Source organism: Mycteria americana, chromosome 4 (genome assembly GCF_035582795.1).
Source record: "Mycteria americana isolate JAX WOST 10 ecotype Jacksonville Zoo and Gardens chromosome 4, USCA_MyAme_1.0, whole genome shotgun sequence".
NCBI classification, from domain to species: Eukaryota; Metazoa; Chordata; class Aves; order Ciconiiformes; family Ciconiidae; genus Mycteria; species Mycteria americana.
This window is the reverse complement of record NC_134368.1, coordinates 49,699,133-49,718,399: the sequence shown is the minus strand read 5'-3', so window position 1 is coordinate 49,718,399 and position 19,267 is coordinate 49,699,133. Positions and strand designations below refer to the sequence as shown.

At 41.7% G+C, this 19,267-nt stretch overlaps 2 protein-coding genes across 4 annotated transcripts in view; one reads left to right on the top strand and one right to left on the bottom strand.

Moving 5' to 3' along the window:
• Positions 1 to 1,391: 1,391 nt before the first annotated feature.
• Positions 1,392 to 6,808, bottom strand: FGG (fibrinogen gamma chain). The gene is made up of 10 exons (XM_075499261.1): positions 6,686 to 6,808; positions 6,550 to 6,594; positions 5,912 to 6,095; positions 5,711 to 5,804; positions 4,616 to 4,746; positions 3,818 to 3,951; positions 3,491 to 3,675; positions 2,466 to 2,743; positions 1,925 to 2,094; positions 1,392 to 1,556 (listed from the first exon to the last, which is right to left on the bottom strand). Exons 1-10 carry the CDS (start codon positions 6,758 to 6,760, stop codon positions 1,542 to 1,544), a joined length of 1,311 nt encoding a protein of 436 aa, XP_075355376.1. The 5' UTR covers positions 6,761 to 6,808; the 3' UTR covers positions 1,392 to 1,541.
• An 8,392-nt stretch (positions 6,809 to 15,200) lies between these two features.
• Positions 15,201 to 19,267, top strand: part of LOC142409185 (uncharacterized) — a 68,388-nt gene continuing 64,321 nt past the window's right edge. For 2 of the 3 annotated variants that reach the window (XM_075500412.1, XM_075500411.1), the window contains exons 1-4: positions 15,202 to 15,408; positions 16,246 to 16,346; positions 16,744 to 16,813; positions 17,703 to 17,833. In XM_075500412.1, coding sequence (XP_075356527.1) covers positions 15,243 to 15,408; positions 16,246 to 16,346; positions 16,744 to 16,813; positions 17,703 to 17,833 — 468 coding nt within the window. In that variant the 5' untranslated portion in view covers positions 15,202 to 15,242. Of the gene's footprint in view, positions 15,409 to 16,245; positions 16,347 to 16,743; positions 16,814 to 17,702; positions 17,834 to 19,267 lie in introns of all 3 variants that reach the window. The other variant, XM_075500413.1, reaches the window with a different exon arrangement.

Here is a 19,267-nt window from a genome sequence, read left to right as displayed (position 1 = left end):
GTTGCATGGGTGCAACGGAGCGGTGCAAATATACTGGTTCAGTGCTGTGGAGGGGTTGTCCCTCATCCCAAACAGTCGTTAACCCCATGATGACCTATGCTAATGATGGCTTCTTCTCACCCACTCCTAAGAAACCTGCCTTCCTCTTACACTTTGGCTTAAGGGTAAAACTTGAACTAAGTCAAAACAACCTCAGTAAAAATGACAGAGGACCAGCAGCTTGTTATGCTACGGAGACTCAGATCCAGGGAAAGAGGCTTAGCAGCAGCCTCGCTAGAGACCTGGGCCCAAAACTGGGGAAGTGTTGAGGCAGCATAAACTGCCTTTAAGATCTGTCTTATTAGTGTAATGTCTCTCTGTTTTTAAAATAAAGCATTTGAATGTGCTATTCAGAAATACCAGGTGAACTTCTGGCCTCTCAATAGTAGCTAAAAATAAAGACCAAGACACATTTAATATTTCACTTCTTAGTACGTCAACTTGATATCTATCTATCTATCTATCTATCTATCTAAAAATATATTTCTATTTTAGCTCTAAGTGTATTTTTTGTTGAGCAATGTATCCACAAACCTAGTTTGCTAATGCACCCCTCAAATGCACTCATCAAAGAGTCTGAGTGAGTACATTCAGGCACCATTGCAAAGTCTTTGCTGTTCTTGATCTGTGTTGTGAGTTTGCTCATGTGGATCACATGGAAAATTATTACCGTATTTAGAAAAAGAAAATGCAAGTAAAATACAATTAATTTATGCTGCAAATGTTAACAGTTTTTGGTCTGACAATGGCAATAAATACATTAGATTAATTTTTAAATATTTATGAATCAAAAGGGGGTATTCAGGAATAATAGTTGTACAGCATAATGCTATGTGTTTGCTATATATCTGTTTGCTATATAGCAAACAAAACATTTATTCAGAGTAATATTTGAGAAACTTTTTAATATGTATGCTCTGGAGTAAAATATCTGTTCTTGGTCATTGATAGTATACTTCCTAACACATCCTGATTGAAAATGTATCCATTACTTCATGATAAGCTCAGTTAAGTAGCCTTCAGCAGTAAACTAGGCCTCTTTCAAGTTGCTATGTACTTTGATCTATGTCACAAATCAATTTCATCAGAAAACAGAATGAAAACTTTTGGAAACAAGCCACACTTTATAGAGAAATAGCTCCAACACTTGCCTCTAAACAAACAGCAGAAACTACTGGCATGCAGTGCAGGAATGACTAAATTAAACAGGTTTGATCACAGTAACCTTCCAACCATCATAAAGTTTACTTTGTTTTGCTTGGCCAGCAGTAGAGCACAGATAACAAGTTCAGATTTTTTGTAATAATCAAAAATTTATTGAGAATTTGTACAGAAAAAAACATGTACACAGGTAAGCACTGCTCAGGGAAGAGGCTTGGGCATTTTGCAGTCAACGGTGTTTTATAGTCAAAACTGAACTGTGTAATGTTAGGTAAGTTCAGTGTCTAGGAGATAAAAGATTTGTTTTCCCTGTTCAGATCAGTCTTTGTGAAATTGACCCTTTATGAATCTCCAACCTACAACAGAAAAAAAAAGAGCATTTTAATGTTCTTCTAAAGAAAGAAGTACATAAGGCTATGATGACATGTTGTTAGTGTTCATACATAGTTATACTAGTTGGAAATTAAAAATGTAGCATTTAAAACACATGAAGGGAAGGAATTATTTCTGATCATGAGACTATCCATTTATCTATCTGTTAAAAGAAACAGTAATGTGGAAGGTATACTAAAATCAAAGTACATATATTTCTGTAACAAAATGGTAAACAAAGCCAACTTCTCTAAGATGCAGTGGGCTTAACACTTCAGCTGTCCATGCTCAGCATTTGAAATAACTATGTTCTGTCATCATTTTAAATATCTCCTTGGCCCTGTGGTCAAACCTGTTTGGTGCTGCCTAAGTTGTGCTGCTGTCCATCTACTGACAGTCTGTTGAATGGGATGATTTTCATTGCAGTTTTCTTCATGGAGTACCACTGGTCACGCCAGGTTGCCCAGATAATGCCATTGTCATATCCAGATGGACCAACATCTTTCGATGTGTACACACCACCTAAAAAATATCAGTTGGAGCAAAACAGTTAGTTGATTTCTAAAGCAGTAAATGTTTATACATTTTTCTCATTATACATTATAAATGTTCCATACATTATTCTGGTGCTAACACCTCCATGGCATCCCTGGGCATGCTAACAAGCCCCGCTCACTGCCCTTCTCCCCCTAGTGTGCTCCTCTCAGGACTAATTCTCCCACTTTGGGCTTGAGAGCAGACACAAGTTCCTACTGCTGGTGTTCTCAGCTATTGCAAAGAATGGGCTACGCCAGCTTTGGAAAAAACGGCAAAACATACTGAATGAAAGCAACCCATTTTTCTGTCACTGAAACGTGGTGTCCTAGGTTATAGGTATTTAGAAGATACTTTACCTATATAATATTTGCCATTGAGGTGGCCAGCGTGACATTTATTCATCCACCATCCAGATCCATCTTGCTCAGCACAGTTGCCGTCGAAGCGATCATTGTCGTTATCATAGGTACTGAACTGCATGCCATTATGGTAGGTAGAGGATTTGTCACTTGCATCAGCTCCAAAATCAAAGCCATCAAAGGCATCGCCAGCTTCACCACCGATAAAGTAGGCATAAGTCAGTCGATACTTGTCTTCTTCAGCTCCCACTTTGAATACAGCGTAGTCAGCAGTGCTGTTGACAAAGGATAACGGTGAATATGAGCGTGCTGCATTCCCAGTACATGCACAAATGAAAAATACATAGATCCTAGCACTGCAGAAAAGGCATTTATAGCATCCTAGCATTTGAAAAGGAATTGGTTTTGCATGATTGTGTGCCTCAGCTGAATGACATACATCCAACCAACTTTTGTGCTCTAGCATCAGACACTTTCTGACTACTAGTCTTCAGTGATGTATGAAAGATCTACATTATATAAACACACACATATATATCTCCCAGGTTCATAATGCTTAGGCTTACTTAGGTCATGAGGAAATTCTTGTTGGGAGGAAGGAACGGATGTCTCAAGAAATAGCAAGAAGAGTAAGCCCTCCTGGAGAATGGAACGAATAGGATGGGATAGGATAGGATAGGATAGGATAGGATAGGATAGGATAGGATAGGATAGGATAGGATAGGATAGTTCAGTTGGAAGGGACCTCCAATGATCATCTAGCCCATAAGATGCATAAGATGTGAAGAAACTTGAAGAGAAGAAACAGATTCCTTCTGCCAAATAAGCTAGGGCTGCCAGCACGTGGCCTTCAGACACGCACATGTGCCTGGCAGCAAGTCACACACGGTGCCAATGCAGTGTCCTATGCATGTTAGCAGGTCTAAGGGCTCATCATTTTTTCAGGGAGCTGTACAAACTGATGCAGCAGTAGGAGCAGTAGGTTTTAAGCTGTCATTTTCAGAAGCATCATGAGCAAGTACCCTTTTTTGCCACTCCAGTCCTCCAGTTCTATTCGTAAGGTGTATGGCAGAGTGGACTGTGTAGTTATTAAATGAATCTTTTCATTGCCCAGCCAGAACTCAGTGGTGTCATCTGGAGACAGATGTCCAAATCCTTCCTTGTACTGAACCCAACTTTTCTTGAAGTCCTCACTCCCATCCAGTCTCTGGGGAAAAAAACAAAAACAAAAACAAAAACAAAAACAAAAACAAAAACCTCAATCAAAAAGTTATGTATCTTATGTCAGTAAATAAAAACAATGCTGATGCAATAAGCTTGCTCATGGCAATAACACATAAGTGGCATACCCTCTGTAATACTGTCCAGCCGTTGCCGTATGAGTCAATCTCACAGTAGACTAGGAATGACTGCTTGGCTCTTTGAGGCTTGATAAAGTAAAGACCACTTTTTCTGGCACCTTTATTTGCAATGTCTTGACAATCTAAAGTAAAGATATTCAGAGGATCGTTATTAATCTAGCTACAGTTCTATCCTCACATTTATTTGATGTTGTAACTTTCTTAGTGCAAGAAATACATTTCATCTAAATATCATTGTTGCAAAGTTAGGTATTTAATCCACATACTTTAGTGTCATTGCCATAAAATCCTACTAAAGGTCACAGGACTTGTGTAAGATGAGGAGGAATTTAGTCTCACATGCAGCTTAAGCAACTTAAATGTAAAATACAGTCATTGCATTAATTTCTACAGCAACAAAAATGGCATTTTTGGAGCTAATGAGATAATTAAATTTTTTTCAGGTGACTCAGTAGAAATGTGATAATGAATTACCTTCCCTTTGTCTTATGTCCATAGAAACTCTCCTCCTGTCCCTCGTGTTTAGCATACATTTTGGGATAATCACATTTTGGCCAAAAAGGCCAAAGGAGCAAGTGAGACGTCTGTTCCGTCTGAGTGCCCTGTTTGCAGAGCACCTACCTAGCACTTATATTGATCCAAGCACTGGTTTCATAACTTGCAATCTTCTATACCTTTGCAGAAATCTATGGCCCATGAGATTACAAATAACTCATCGCTGTGATGCCAACTGGCAATACTTGTAACTGAATTAACCCTCCACCATACAAGAAGCATTTTGCGCACCTCTTCCAGTTGTCTCCTGTATTTCAGCTGTGTCTCTGCATGGCTCCTGACAGTGTTGCTCCAGCTGGGCAATCTTCTGTTTCAGCTGTGCGATCCTGTTGCTGTTCAATATATGTGTATCTGTCAACTGTCTGAATAAAGAGACATAAAAATGGCTTGTTTCAGCTGTTTCTGAATATGTAATACACATTTCCCTGCACACATGCCTCACCTATGTAGCATGCTGCTACATACACCCCTGTGAAAGGGGGTGCCTCCATTAGTGCTGATATTTAAAGTTGAGGAAACTAGCCAAAATGGGAAAGCAAGCACTTAATCTTATGCAAAACTTGACTTGGGTCTAATCAGTAAAACTCAAACCAGTAATTAATGTATGAATATAACTCTATGGAAATCTTTCTTTGTTCTCCTGAAGTAAATAATAAATTATTCCTCTTCAATTATGGATGCATTTGTAAAACATAAATGCTGTAAATAAACTGCTGCAAGTGTCAGAATGCCTAAACTGCCTTTGATATAATGTTATAGAAGTGGAGACTTTTCTACATTCAGGTCAAAAACCATATCCTTAAGATTTAGAAAAGTTAATGATGTTTTCAATTTTATTTTCAATGTCAATTTACAAAAGACTACCACTGAGTTTATAGTTACTTATGATTGATATCAATGTCATTGAGCTGATTTTCATGGATATATGCAGCAAAATTAGTCGGAGTGAATGATTGTACAAATATTCCACACACTCTGCATTACAGCACAAACTCATATTAATAAAATCTCCAAAAGTCATGAAAAAACTTCTAGGAGCAGCTGGCACAGCAAAAGAAACATAAATAAAAATATCACCATGCTTCCTGACATTCTTCTCTTGCACTTCTTGCACAATTAATGGCGTATGCAGAAGAGCAGAGAATGCAATATCAGATCCTCATGATCCTTCTGTGTCTTGCTAGGCAGCTACTAATGACAGTGTGGGCACAATGCTCCACATGACCACAAAAAACCTTTCTGAGGGAGCCTTAGCTGCGCTTGATAGAAGAACTGAAAGAAAACGATTTGGATTGTCAAGTGATATAAAAGTTGGAAGATACCTACTGTATAGTACTTTCATGAGACAAAATAGTGCTTTCATATCTGATAATTTCTTCAATTATTTTCTTGGACTTTTGAGTAAAACCATCAATTGAATCTGTAAAACAGTCAAAGGTATAAAATTATTGCCATTAGGCAAATTAAAAGCCAAGAAAACTACATAAATTATATTGTTCAGTCGTGTAGTTATTTTTATATTCTCACTTGGTAGTGTCTGCTTCTCTGGAGGATAGAGGCTTTGGATGTGTTGAATCAAATGTTCTACTGTTCCTGTGGAGTTAGTAATTTGCCGCAAAATTATCTCCATTTCCTGCAGTTCATTATCCATAGTGAGATGGTATTTATTAAAGAAATCTGCAATGCCACAGGTTGTCGGGCAGTAGCTACCCTAAAGAGAAAAGAATAATAATTGGCAATGTTTCAGGAGCAGAAAAAGGAGAGCAGAATATTTGGGCAGGGGAACTTTCAGGCACCGCTTATACAAACGATTGTGGATAAAAAAGGGCAGGCGTTTGTCACTTTGTCTGCAGTATTTGAATTTACAGAGGCAGTTTAGCTTCACACTGTGTGTACACACACACAGATAGCAAGAAAACGGTGCACGCTGTTAGTTGTAGCGCCCTGTGGGTATATGCTGTTGTCAACAGCGCAGCCTCCCCTACATTTTTACCAAGCGTATACCTCTATTAATAGATAACGGGTTTAAGCACAGTGCATTTAATAAGTATCGAAAGTAACAATGAAGATCAAATACAGCTACAAGCGACAATGGTAGTTAATAATCAGCGTAGGAAGGCTTTAATTGGATTCTGAAGATACAAGAAAATTGTTCAGGTACTTACAAATCGTTCATCTAATATGCAGCAGTTTTCTCTGGTAGCAACGTACTGAAGAGAAGAAAGAAGACCATTTTCAGTTCATTTTCTCCGACAGCGCTTTCTGCGCCCATGTGTTTTCGAACACTGTCTCTCCACTTACCGCCATGCTGGTAGAAAAGAGCAGGGAGAGGAGAGGCCCCAGGGGAGCCCAGCTGCGTAACCTCAGCACCATCATGTCTGTCCCAGCGGGCGCTGCCGACTGCTCCGTGTGAGTCGTGCGGTCGGCAGCCGAAAATGTTCAACCTAGCACACAGCAGCAGCAGTTTAAGGGAGCAGGCTGGAGCTGGGGGCGGGCACCGGGAGGTGGCGGGAAGAGGTGGGGTGGGGGTTTGAGGTGGATTCCCAGAATTTGCACGTATCTCTTACTCCTCCCATTTTCAGAACCTGCTTCCCACTTATCCGCTTGATCTCTGCTCCAGCCAGGAGGTCTCAGGGGAGATGGGAAGGTGAGACAAGGCATGGAGACGCTACTTCTAGTAACGTGAGCGTAAAAGAAATTCACACGTGGTTTTGGGATGGGGCTGGCAGAAGTTTCACTCAAATAGAGCAAGGGAAAGCCACAGTAACTATCTGAATTACGTGTAACAACTGTCAATAGCCTAACAATAAATACTAAGAATATTTTGCTGTTACGTAGCACTTTCCCGCCACAGATCTCAATGTGCTTTGCAAAGAAAACCAACATCATTCTCCATATTCTGCAGGTGAAAAAACTGAAGCAGAGAAAGGTATGAAGTCACGTCGGGCAGTGGCATACCTGGAAAAGATGCCTGTGGCATTTCTCACAGGCAATGAAAGCATGAATCTTCCCTATTCTTCAACTCAAGGAGTCCATTTGAATGACTTTGATCAAAGCTTCCTTGCTGGGGAACTAATGTTGTCAGCATCTGCCTTATTCAATACACCTACAAGACCGGTGACAGGCTCCCTCTTCTGCTTCGGGCTTTATCCCTGCCAAATTATTTTATGTATGTGCTTCTGCTTACTACCTGTATTCATAACATTAATAGCTTTCTACTCATGCCTTGCACCTGATCTTTAGGCTGTGACTTCTCCAGAGAAAGCCTGCTTTTGTGTCTATACAATATCATGTGCGATGAGACACTGTTGAACGAGGCTTTTGACTTCAATACGTTTGACCAAATGATGAAGAGAATGGTAGGACTGGGGCTCACTGCTAGATATGTTGTCGGCTTTGAGATTTCAGGCAAGTGACTTCACCTCTGTACAGCAGGATCAATGTTTCAACTTTGCTTAATAGGTATTTAAAATCCATGGACAAAAACACTCTATAGACACTAGTTGTTATATTATTACAAAATTAGATATGATTATGCCCTGAAACATGGAGAGTTCCTGACCTGCATATCCTCTTTTCATCTGGTCACATCTGGTCAACCAGAAGGCTCCCATCATGTTCAAAGATCCAGCCACATATTGCCAGAAGGAAATCTGAGCATTTATGATGCTAAAAATCAAATTTGTGGGACACTTAATGTGAAGTTGAAGCACTGTTCAGGGGAGAGTCAGCTTTCCAGTAACTGTACTGATGACCAGCGAGTTAGCTGCCAGGCTGCCAAAAGTCCCTTCCAAAGGTTGATCGATGCTAGACATTTACCCTTCCAAATCCGGCATTAATTACCTGCAACATTCATGTGCAGAACGTGCTTCTGTTGTCCTTATGATACAAATAGGTCATGGCTCCACCTTTTACATGGTTAGTTCTGTTTCCTAAAGAGTGAAAATAAAGTAAATAAAACTGGGTAAAAGTCTACCTGCTCTTGTGTTTTCTGTTGTTGCTTCATTAGTGCTGTTAACATGGACTCAGGAAACTACCAGTGAATCTCCTTGCCACTGCTGCTCACACATTGCTTGAGCTGGCTTTGCTGCTTCATTGGCTGCAGGTCGTGACACAGGGTCCAGAGGATCCTGGAGGTACAATTTCAGTGGCTATGCACCACCAGGATTCCCTTAGATATGACCATATAGCATGAGTAGGTTGCTGGTATGAACTTTGTAAAATAACTGGCCCAGCTTCAACCACAGATGTACACTCAAGAGTGCCGACGGGCACGTCGTGTTCATGACACAACAGGTGAACCACGTAACACAGTCCAGGTATCCTTCATCCTTTAACAGAGTAAAGAACACACCCTTCCCTTTTGTCACTAATAGTAACATAAGGCTTGAAACTCTTTCAGAAGAACATTTGGTAACAGAATACGGAAAAATTTGTCTTGTGTTCCTAGGCAAGAATTTCAGGAATCAGAAAAGATGACAACAGTCAACACTGGCAGTAATAGCTTAGTTCATCTTGAGATAAAATGCCTAACATTTTAGAATTAAAACATGAGAATGGCTGTAATGAAATAATTTCAATGCATAAATAGAGTTTCATTGTTCTAGATAATTGGCTAGTTGGGTGGGTAAAACAAAGGATCATTATGCCTACAAATGGGTTAGGAATAGGAAAACTCAATTTTCGGTGAGGTGCTTGTGTTACACAAAATTATCACTGTATAGTTTTACATTCATGAACGAATCGATATTAAACATTGCTTTAATGACTACCAAATACCTGTACACTGCATTTGTAAGTGTTGCCTAGTTATATCTCTGGTTGCAACCTCTTGTACTTCTTAGCAGAAGATGTAAATATTTAAACCTCAGGAAATTTTTGTTTGCTTTACTGATCACATGGTCATGATTTAGCCTTGAATAATTAATCCTTTCATATCTTTGCTTCCTTCTCTTTTCTTCTATGGTTTCACCTTAGAAATATCTTACTCCTGCTTTTCATTAGTTGAAAACAATATGTATTCTTAGTGCAATGGCTAGGTAGTATTCTTCCTCCCTTGCATACCATTTTGTCTTGATGGTCCTGGCTGCAAAACAGCTGACCCGTTTACCAAACAAATGTCCTAGAGACCTAGTTGTACCCTGAGACATGTCCAACATAATTTGACTGTGTTGATTTTCTGGCCAGATTTTTTCTTTCCAGTAAGTCTATGTACTGATTTGGTAACAAATGAGGAACGGTTTGTGTAGCACAGGCAGAAGGAAGAGTTCTCAAATTCAGTTTACTTTTTTCTTGCAATTTATTTTTGAGTAGATAGTAAAGGTGAATCATTATTTGTTTAAACTGAGTTGAGCCTTCTTCAACTCAATTTTGGTTAGTATTTTTGTCAAACAGCCACTGGGACACCATCCAACACCTTCCCATTATTCCTAGTAAATCTTCCCTCAGAAATACAAATCAGAAGAAATATGCTTGTGTTTGTAAATCAGTTCCTCAATATCAGAGTATTCTTATGGCTGTCTTGAAAAAACAACTGTTTTTTAAACTTATGACTCATACTTACATGCCTTAAGAATCTAACTTGAAAAATCAGTCTATACCATTTCAGAAATGCTACAGTGATCCATTTTATTATTTCCAATGGGGTTTTGTTATTGTTTTAACTGAAAGTGTGCAGTGGACTTGACTTGAATTTGCTTTTTTTTTTTTTCAGATACTCCAGAAGTTGGCTTTCTTATGTAAAAATAAATACCAAAAAAAAATGTTGAAAACCCCCCAAAAGTAAACATTGAAAAAAACTGCCCACTTCGCTTTGCTATCCATCATCAATATGCATTACCCTGCTTGTACTACTAGTAAACTATACAGACTAGTAGGCAAAATTCCCTTCGCTAGGTCAATCAATGAGTGAGTGATAATTAGGATGAGAAATAGAGATGACTAAAAAGCTGTCTAGTATTGAAGTTACGCTGCTAGTGTGCTACAAACCCAACTGCCTTACAAACAGAAGCAAAAAAGTGAAAATGAAAAAAAAAAAGTTTTGTAACTCATCTTTCTCTTTCTCTTTCAATATTCAAAACTTGGGCAAAAGGTAAATGGCAACATTTTTGCCAATCTGATAGTCCACTCTTCCTCACCGTTCCTGAAGTGAAATGCCTGGAGGATTCGTGAGTCAGCAAAAATCAGCTCTTAGTTGCTCTGCATGGAAGAAGCTTTTGTTTCTTTTCATTTATGAAACCACTACAGATATTCGCTATGCTTCAGTTCAAATACAGGCTGGAAATGGTTCTGTTTCTGAGGAGAAGTATGAAATTTATGTACTTCATGTCAGCTATGGCTTTCCATTTTGGGAAGAATTCATGGGATATTTTGCTGCATGCACACTGTGAATACAGAAAATTCACTCACTTTAATATCACTCACTTTAATAAAATTCACTCACTTTAATATCCCATCCCTTAAATTCACTCACTTTAATATCCCATCATTAATTAAGAACACATTCTTAATTAATGATGGGATATTATATTTTTTTTAAATCTAAGCAGGGAAACTACACTGACGCATGACTGCTAAGTCATTTGGTTTGTGACTTATGTTCTGGTGGTCATTTTTTCCAGTACTTTTTCTACAGCACATAGCAATGTAAAAGACCCTTTGATTTCTGCAAAGAATAACCAAGGGGGTTTTGTAGCTAATGCATCATTGCTTTAATACATAATTCTTATTTTGGTTTCAAATATTATTACTTGAACAAATGAAATTAAAACAAATTTTCAAAAGTATTTAACAATCAAAAAGGCCCAAAATCAAGACACCTCATCTTTATAGTCCTTCTGAAAATACCTCATGTCCACAAGCCAGATGTTTAATGGTTTTAATGGGCTATTATCTTATTTTTAAAAAATCCTATAGTCTTTCTTTTTAATGCTTACTTACTTTCATACATTTCAGATTTTATTTAAGCTTCATTCAAATGTTAAGGGATGAAGAGAGAACATATCTCCTAAAAACAACAGAAATGTGTTATAAAGGAACAAAATCAATATAGTTCAGAATATTACATATATTATTGCATGGTCACAACTGAGGTTTTTCTGAGTCCCAGAGCATAGGATGTTATACTTCAACATGCTAAAAATCTACTAAAATACTACAAACCCCCAAACCATGAGTTGGCATCAGTTAAACATCATTATTGAGCTTTGAGTTGTTTGTGCCTTATATAGGGGTATTAGATGCGACATGGCAAATTCTCTCCCTTTACTGATTTACAGAGATCATTTTCAACTGTTGATTCACTTAGGAAAGGTTATTTTTCAGACTATCTGCAAAGGAGAGATTGCAATGTATGCTTTACCTTGAGGGCAAGAGCAGTGAACTCCATTTGTTAAACAAAGAGATGCACTAATTTGTGGGAATGAGATAAGTAATAAATTCAAATATTTGCTGAATATTTTGTAATTAGTTGAGAGGACAGAGCCTCAATAAACTAAACACAGCCTCCTCAATAAACTAAAATATTTATTGGTATCTGCTGATAGTATTGGTTTGGACAGGAACTTACAGTGACAGTAAAGGAAACACAGCAAAAAGGTAATATATTTCACAATAAAACCCTGGTTTGTGAAATACTTTCCTTGTACTTTTTTAAGCAATCAGAGGAAGCCTGACTGTCAGAAAAATCCTAGAAAAATAATGGAAAGTGTATTTGCTTTGGAAAAATGTACTCCGCATTGTCCTTCCTGACTTCCAAGATTAGCTCTGAACACTATTAATTCAGGATGATGGTAACAGAAGAATGAATTTCACATTTCTTTTACACATCATCTGTGCTCCATGCTGATGCACAAATCTGTTTACAGGGAGGGAAGCATATGCCTACATTTGAACCATTAGTGGCACTAGCATAATAAAAGTAAATCTAAGTATTTAGGGTCACTGAAGGAAACTGAATCTCAGACTGACCTACATTTGAACCACGAACAGGAAAACAATCATATTCTTTATTTTTTTACTCTGTAACCTATTTCTTTCTCTGACATAAAAATTAAAGCCAGAAGATTTCTTTCCCCTTCCTTCTCACAATTTATGAGAGGAATTCAAAATCTGGCTTACTCTTAAAAGTTGTACATTAAGCAACGGAGCCAGTGGATGTGGATTCCTACCATACAACAGAGTTATGGCATCTATTATTGTTGACCCATATCCCCTATATAGGCCACAAATACAATGAAGTTTTTTACTAGCACCTCCGTGTATGAATTTCACATAGGCTTGTTACTGACTGTAGCTTCTTCTGGGCTTCACCGACAACCACACAGTGCCATCTGATGTCCTCAAAGAACAATAAACTGTTTCTAAAATCTCCTAAATCACATAAAGGCCAAAATCTCAAAATTACAACTTGACCATCACAGAACATTGCTTCCCAAGCCTACCTGGAAAAAAACCTCTAAATAACTTGCCTCTGTTTTCATCAAAACAATCCTAACCTCGCATATGAAACGATGGGCTCTGAACTAATCATTACTGCAGCGCTGCCTTAGTATCTTACACGTGTTGGATATTAATTCTCTCACACACATGTAAACATCTATAGGCAAATTTGCTAAAATTGTATTCATGCTCCATAAGGGCTTTAAAATTATTTCTGGCAAAGCAAGATCCAGCCCATCGCAGAACCACGAGCAGTTGCTGTCAAAATCCATGCCACGAAAATATTTGAAAGAAGTTGAAAGAATAAAGCACCTTCTAGATTCCAAGACTGTTCTACCAATGTACACACGTGCGTGCGAATATTTATATCTTCATATGGATAAAATGCATTTGTTCATGCGGGGGGAAATGCACACATTTGCCTCTGCATAGTGCAGACAGCAGAGGGGTTGCTGGCGGGAGGAGGTGACACTTTTTGGGGCTGGGGATGGTTTTGCGTGCGAGGTGTGTGCGGACGGTGGTGAAACACAGCCATCTACCGGCCCCTGGTTCGCTTTGTTCGAGCAGCCTTGTCTTCTCACGTCCAGAAATTCGGTTTCGCAGCATGAAATCTTGGCCCAAACCATTTCAGTGGGAGTTTTACTTACATTCATGGGTTATACGTGATTAAGGTTGTTAGTGATGGGCATTTATTTTGGATACGTTTAAGCACAGAAGTGAGCGAGGACTGCAGCACTTTGATTAGGGAGTCTCAGCGAAGGTGAACTGCATTTGAATTTCACCATGGGATTTGAGGCCATTGCAAGACTTGCCGAGGATTAGCCATGTTTCCTGCTACGTTACGATATGTGGAATCTTACTGCAGTGTATTCCATACTGAAACGCACATGGAAGACACTTTAAAATTTAACTACAAGGAGGCATTTGTCTTTATGGCTATACTGATAGCAGTGTATTTTGTACCAGACGGTGCTCCTTCTGGGTCTTGCTTCAAAGTTTACTTTAAGAAGCTACAAGAAATATACATTGGTATATTTAGGACAAAGCTATCTGGAGTCAGCTGTGTATACATAACTTTTTTTTTCACACTGCGATTATTTGGATGTTTACTAGTTTATAGGGACTCAAAACCTGCAAGCTTTCAATGTAAATAATTAAATACTTTAATAATTTAATAATCAAAAGTTAGGTCCTCTCTATGTATAGGGAACTGTCACCTCCCTAAATAAAGAACCACATTCTAAGATCATAGCATGATTATTTTTTGTCTTCTCTCAACTGCATCAGTTCTAACTGCACTTACAAATTAGTCTAACTGGACGATTTATCAACAATTTTCAAAAGTATTTATTTAAATATTTTCAACATGACTACTTTTTACATCAGTAAAACCACCTCTCATCATCACATACTTAGCATTGTCGACGTCACACTGAACGTTGTATTTTTCCGCGTTCCTGCAAGGACACTGAGTTTTATTATCGTTTCATTCGCAAGAGATAATTCAAAACCACTCAGAATCAAAGTATGGGTGTTACGGGAGGCCTAGCAGTTATTGCGTCAGATTAGCATCCAAGACTCCGATTCAGTCACAACCCTTGTCGTATCAGACAAACGACGTGGATTTTCTGTAGACAGGGAGTCACTCTGAAGTACCTCTACGTGATTAGCCCTCTGTGGGGACGTCCAAAGACAGCGCTCCGATTCAGACTTCAGAACTGAGAAATTATTCCTCCTTATCTGCTGGGGAATTTGCTGCTTTGGTGACGTTTACCTCCTATCCACTGACTAGAAATTCAGCCTGGGACCCGAGAAACCCTTCCTGTCAAAACTGAGACATGTACTCCCAGAGAAAGCCTTATTTTTCGATAAATGCATTTTTTGGGGGGAGGAAGAAAGGGTTTCATAAAAATTTCGTAACCAGACTATCTGACATGCTTTTGACGTTACCACAACCCTGAATGGGGTTTCCACTTTTGAGGTTAACCCCACCATCCCACACGTGGTGCTTCAGCAGTGACACGGGTGCCCTTGCCACCCCTGCAGCACCTCAGGGATGCGGCAGCCCCAAACCCGCCTGCCACCCATCCATGTCCGGCGTGGGCCAGAATAAAACCAGAATCAAACCAGACGCGCCATTCGGGCATGCCCTGGAGTGCAGCCACCACAGCCGTCCCCCTGCCTGGCGCTACGCGGTGAACACAGCCGACCAGCCGGGCCGAGCGGGGACTCCCAGAGCTGCTGGGGTTTATAGACTTGCTCCCGTCCCCTTCCCCACACACCGCCGCCGGCCCGCAGCGCGGCCCCAGCAATCCCTTCGGCCGCCGCAGCGGGTTGGGCCGGGCCGGGCCGGGGCGGGCGGCGGGGCGGGCCCGGGCCTCAGCCAGGGGCGGCGCCCAGGAGCCCGCCCGCCGCCACCATGAGCTGCGCCGCGCTGCTGGGGCTCCGGGGGCCGCGGCTGCTGGGGGCTGCCGCCCGCCCGCCCCGCTGGAGCAGGCGGCGCAGCGGCGGCTGCGAGCCCCCGGCGGGCGCGGCGGTGCGCATCGGCTGCGCCTCGGGCTTCTGGGGGGACACGGCGGCCGCAGGTAGGCGGCGGCGGCTGCCGCCCGCGGGGGCGTCGGGGAGACCCGGCCGGGCGGCGCGGGCCCTCGCTGAGGCACCGGGGCCTGGCGAGGCGAGGCCGCCGGGCGAGCGGGCGGCGGCTGCTAGCGCCGCAAACAGCCCCGTTGCGTAAGCGGCCGGGCCGGGGCTGCCGCCGCACGCTCGGGCGGGGCGCGCCGCCCGCCCGCAAGGCCGTCACCAAGGGCAGGGGCGGGACGGCCCGGCTTGCCTCAGCCCTGCCCCGCGGCGGCTGGGGCGGGACGGCCCGGCTTGCCTCAGCCCTGCCCCGCGGCGGCTGGGGCGGGACGGCCCGGCTTGCCTCAGCCCTGCCCCGCGGCGGCTGGGGCGGGACGGCCCGGCTTGCCTCAGCCCTGCCCCGCGGCGGCTGGGGCGGGACGGCCCGGCTTGCCTCAGCCCTGCCCCGCGGCGGCTGGGGCGGGACGGCCCGGCTTGCCTCAGCCCTGCCCCGCGGCGGCTGGGGCGGGACGGCCCGGCTTGCCTCAGCCCTGCCCCGCGGCGGCTGGGGCGGGACGGCCCGGCTTGCCTCAGCCCTGCCCCGCGGCGGCTGGGGCGGGACGGCCCGGCTTGCCTCAGCCCTGCCCCGCGGCGGCTGGGGCGGGACGGCCCGGTTTGCCTCAGCCCTGCCCCGCGGCGGCTGGGGCGGGACGGCCCGGCTTGCCTCAGCCCTGCCCCGCGGCGGCTGGGGTGGGACGGGGCCGCCGGGCGCTGTCCCCGGCGCCGGGCAGCCCCCGGGCTGCGGCCGGGCCGGGCGGGGTGGGGGTACCGCGGTGCTAACGGCGGGTTCTCCCCTGCCCCGCCAGTGCCGCAGCTGCTGTACGGAGGGAAGCTGGATTTCCTCGTCTTCGATTATCTCTCCGAGATCACCATGTCGCTGCTGACGGCCGCCAAAGCCCGGTCTCCCGTAAGTAGCGGCTGGGAGCCGCTGCCCAGCCCCAGCGTTCCCGGCTTGGCTCAGGCGAGAGGGCCGGGCTGGGGAGGGGTGGCCCCGCGGCGAGGCGGGTGGGCTCCGGGACCTCCCGAGCTCTCCCCCGACCCACGTCAGCTCGGAGCCTGTTTAAAACATGTCAGGTTATGGGGACACGTTTGCTTTTGTATACGTCTTGCTCTTACTTGCATGTATTTATTTATTTTTGTATATTCAGTTTCATCTAGTAAAAGCGTTCACGCCCTTTTCTATAGCATTATCCAAACATTTTGAGAGCTAGTTGTTCTTTCCTGTTTTCTCTTTTCTGATAACCTAGAAAAGGGATTCGGTTGACTTAACTGTAACAAATGGTTACAACTTTTAATTATTTCAGGCTTTAGGTTATACTCCGGATTTTGTCTCCACTGCCATGGCTCCCTATATAAAAGATATTCACAGGAAAGGTACGCTACTCTTTGTGTGAATTTGTATGTTAATTAAGTTCAGTTGCTTAGGTGGGTTTTGCATAGTTATTCTTCTATAAACAGCTGTTTTTCACCCCAGTGTTTTGCTGTCCTCTGGGAATAATAATTTAAACATCAGCAAAAATCCCATCGTAACAGATGTGAAGTGCAGGTCTGATGGTGACATTTAAATTGGGTTAATTTGAAATGCTTGCTATAACTATAAATATCTATGTACCTACATGTATTTCTTATGTAGGTTTAGTTTATGAATGGAAGATCACTTTACAGATTTTTGTTAAAATGTGAGATCTAGATGTTTTAAATGCAATCTAAAAACTTTTCAACATTTCCATGTACTTCCAGAATATCGCTTATTTTCTGATCACTTTTTTTCTGTTTACATTAGTATAGCTTCACAGCTTTCTGAGCTTGAGAAGAGAAAAGGAATTATTTCCTAAGTACCCAATACCTTGCTAACACAGTCTGGAATTTATAGAGATAGATGCATGTTTTTGCTAAAATGCAGTTGTTTGGAGAGCGTGGATGCTTGAATGACTGGTGTCAAATACTGTTTCTGTAGGATTTGTTTTGATACTGTCTGCCTCATCATGTATATCTTTTTGGTCACTTTCTCCTTCCATGCATAAAGGAAGGATGAGAAGTATCTATAACAATTATTTTTCTGCAAACAATTTTGCATTGGCTTATTCTGATCCTTTCACAGATTAAATAGTGTTCATGTTTTAATGTGATTTTAGTACTTTACCTGATTAGATGTCTGACACTTTGCAAAGATGGTATCTTGCTTCTGTTTCAGTATGCTTTACATTTTTAAAATACAATTGATTGTTGACACTGCTGAATTTAATTTTTCTTTTTTGTTTAGGTGTTCGTGTCATCAGTAATGCTGGTGGAATTAATCCACTTGCTTGTGCAGCTGCCCTTCAGGAGGTGGCAAAGAAAGCAGATGTTGATTTGAAAATAGCTGTTGTTGCTGGAGATGACCTAATGAGTGAGGTATTTTACTTTGTCTTAAGGCTTAGTAGCATTGGGGAAATTATTTTAGTCTATATAGCATGAAGGTGGCATTTACTGTCCTGTAGGAACTTATTTTGTGTATCTTTATGCAGTAGCCTTCTACTGTTAAAAGCATCTAAAAATTGTTCATGCACTTTTTTTTTTAATGCATGAAAACAATTGTTGGCACATCTTCTGTTTGGTGTGTGATGGGGGTGAGTTTTATAAGACTGTGGATCTGCTGTTGATCTTTTTGAAGCAAAATGTGCATCTGATCTAAGGTCTGCTTGCTCTTAGGAGAAGCTAGGATGTGCTGTTACTTATTGTTTCTGTCTAAACTAAATAATCCTGTGTGTTATATCTCTTGAATTTAAATGTGGTGTAGTTACCAAGTGTTCAAATGTTCATCCCTTCTAGATATTTTTATTAGTTTACAGGCATTTCCTGTTGTTATTTTGTTTATAGGTAGCTGTTTTTCTAAGTAAATAGTTTATGGCCAGTCAGGTAATATTAAGTGGGAGGATTGAAGTTTTAATCTTTAAAAAAACCCTTGAAATCTAGACATGAAAATATATGGCTTTTTTTTACTTAAAGGATGATGCTTTATGTATGAAGTCTGGTTCCCCAAAAAGCGTTGGCCATACCTGAAAAGACACTGTGAAAACAGTTTATACATCAATAGTGGTTAAGAGGGGATAGGTTTGCACTATGGTTAAAGCTCTGCCTGTAACTTGGGAAATTATTTATCTGTGTAGGCTCTGTTACTCTGTGCATGCTATTGAATGTAGAAGATGGTCAAGTAAGGTTCTTTATTTGCAAATTATGTGCAGTGCTTGGACTTCTTTTCAGGAAACTGCTGCCCTACTGAAATTACTTTAGCATCAGTGGTCCAGAATTTCAGTACTGGTATGACAGTGAAATGGTCATTATTTGAGCTTGACATGGATGTTTCTGGTCTGAGATGGATTATTTTCTATGCTATTTTCAGTACATAACTTACAGGAACAAAAGAGACAGCTTTTACTCTGTCTACAGACAACATCCACTGTTGATACCAAACTTCATTAATTAAACTAGGAAATGTTATTTGCAGTTTGGAGGATTTCAATCCTTACCATAGAATACCAAATTAATTCAAATAGATATTCAAAATAGAATAGATTCAAATAGATTCCCCCACGTAACTAGCATTAGACATTGAGTCTATGCAGTCACTGGTCCCTGGATCCACTGGTTTCTCAAGCTGCCTAATGTATGGTCAAAAACACCCACCCCGCCCTACTGACCGCTCTGGAAACACAATGTATTCAAAGTATCGCCTGGAGCTGCGGAATTAGGCTTGTTTTCTGGCCACACCACCATTGCCGATATGGCAGACACATTTCTGTTTGCAAGGTTTGATTTATTCAGTCCTACAGCAATTCAAGACAGTTT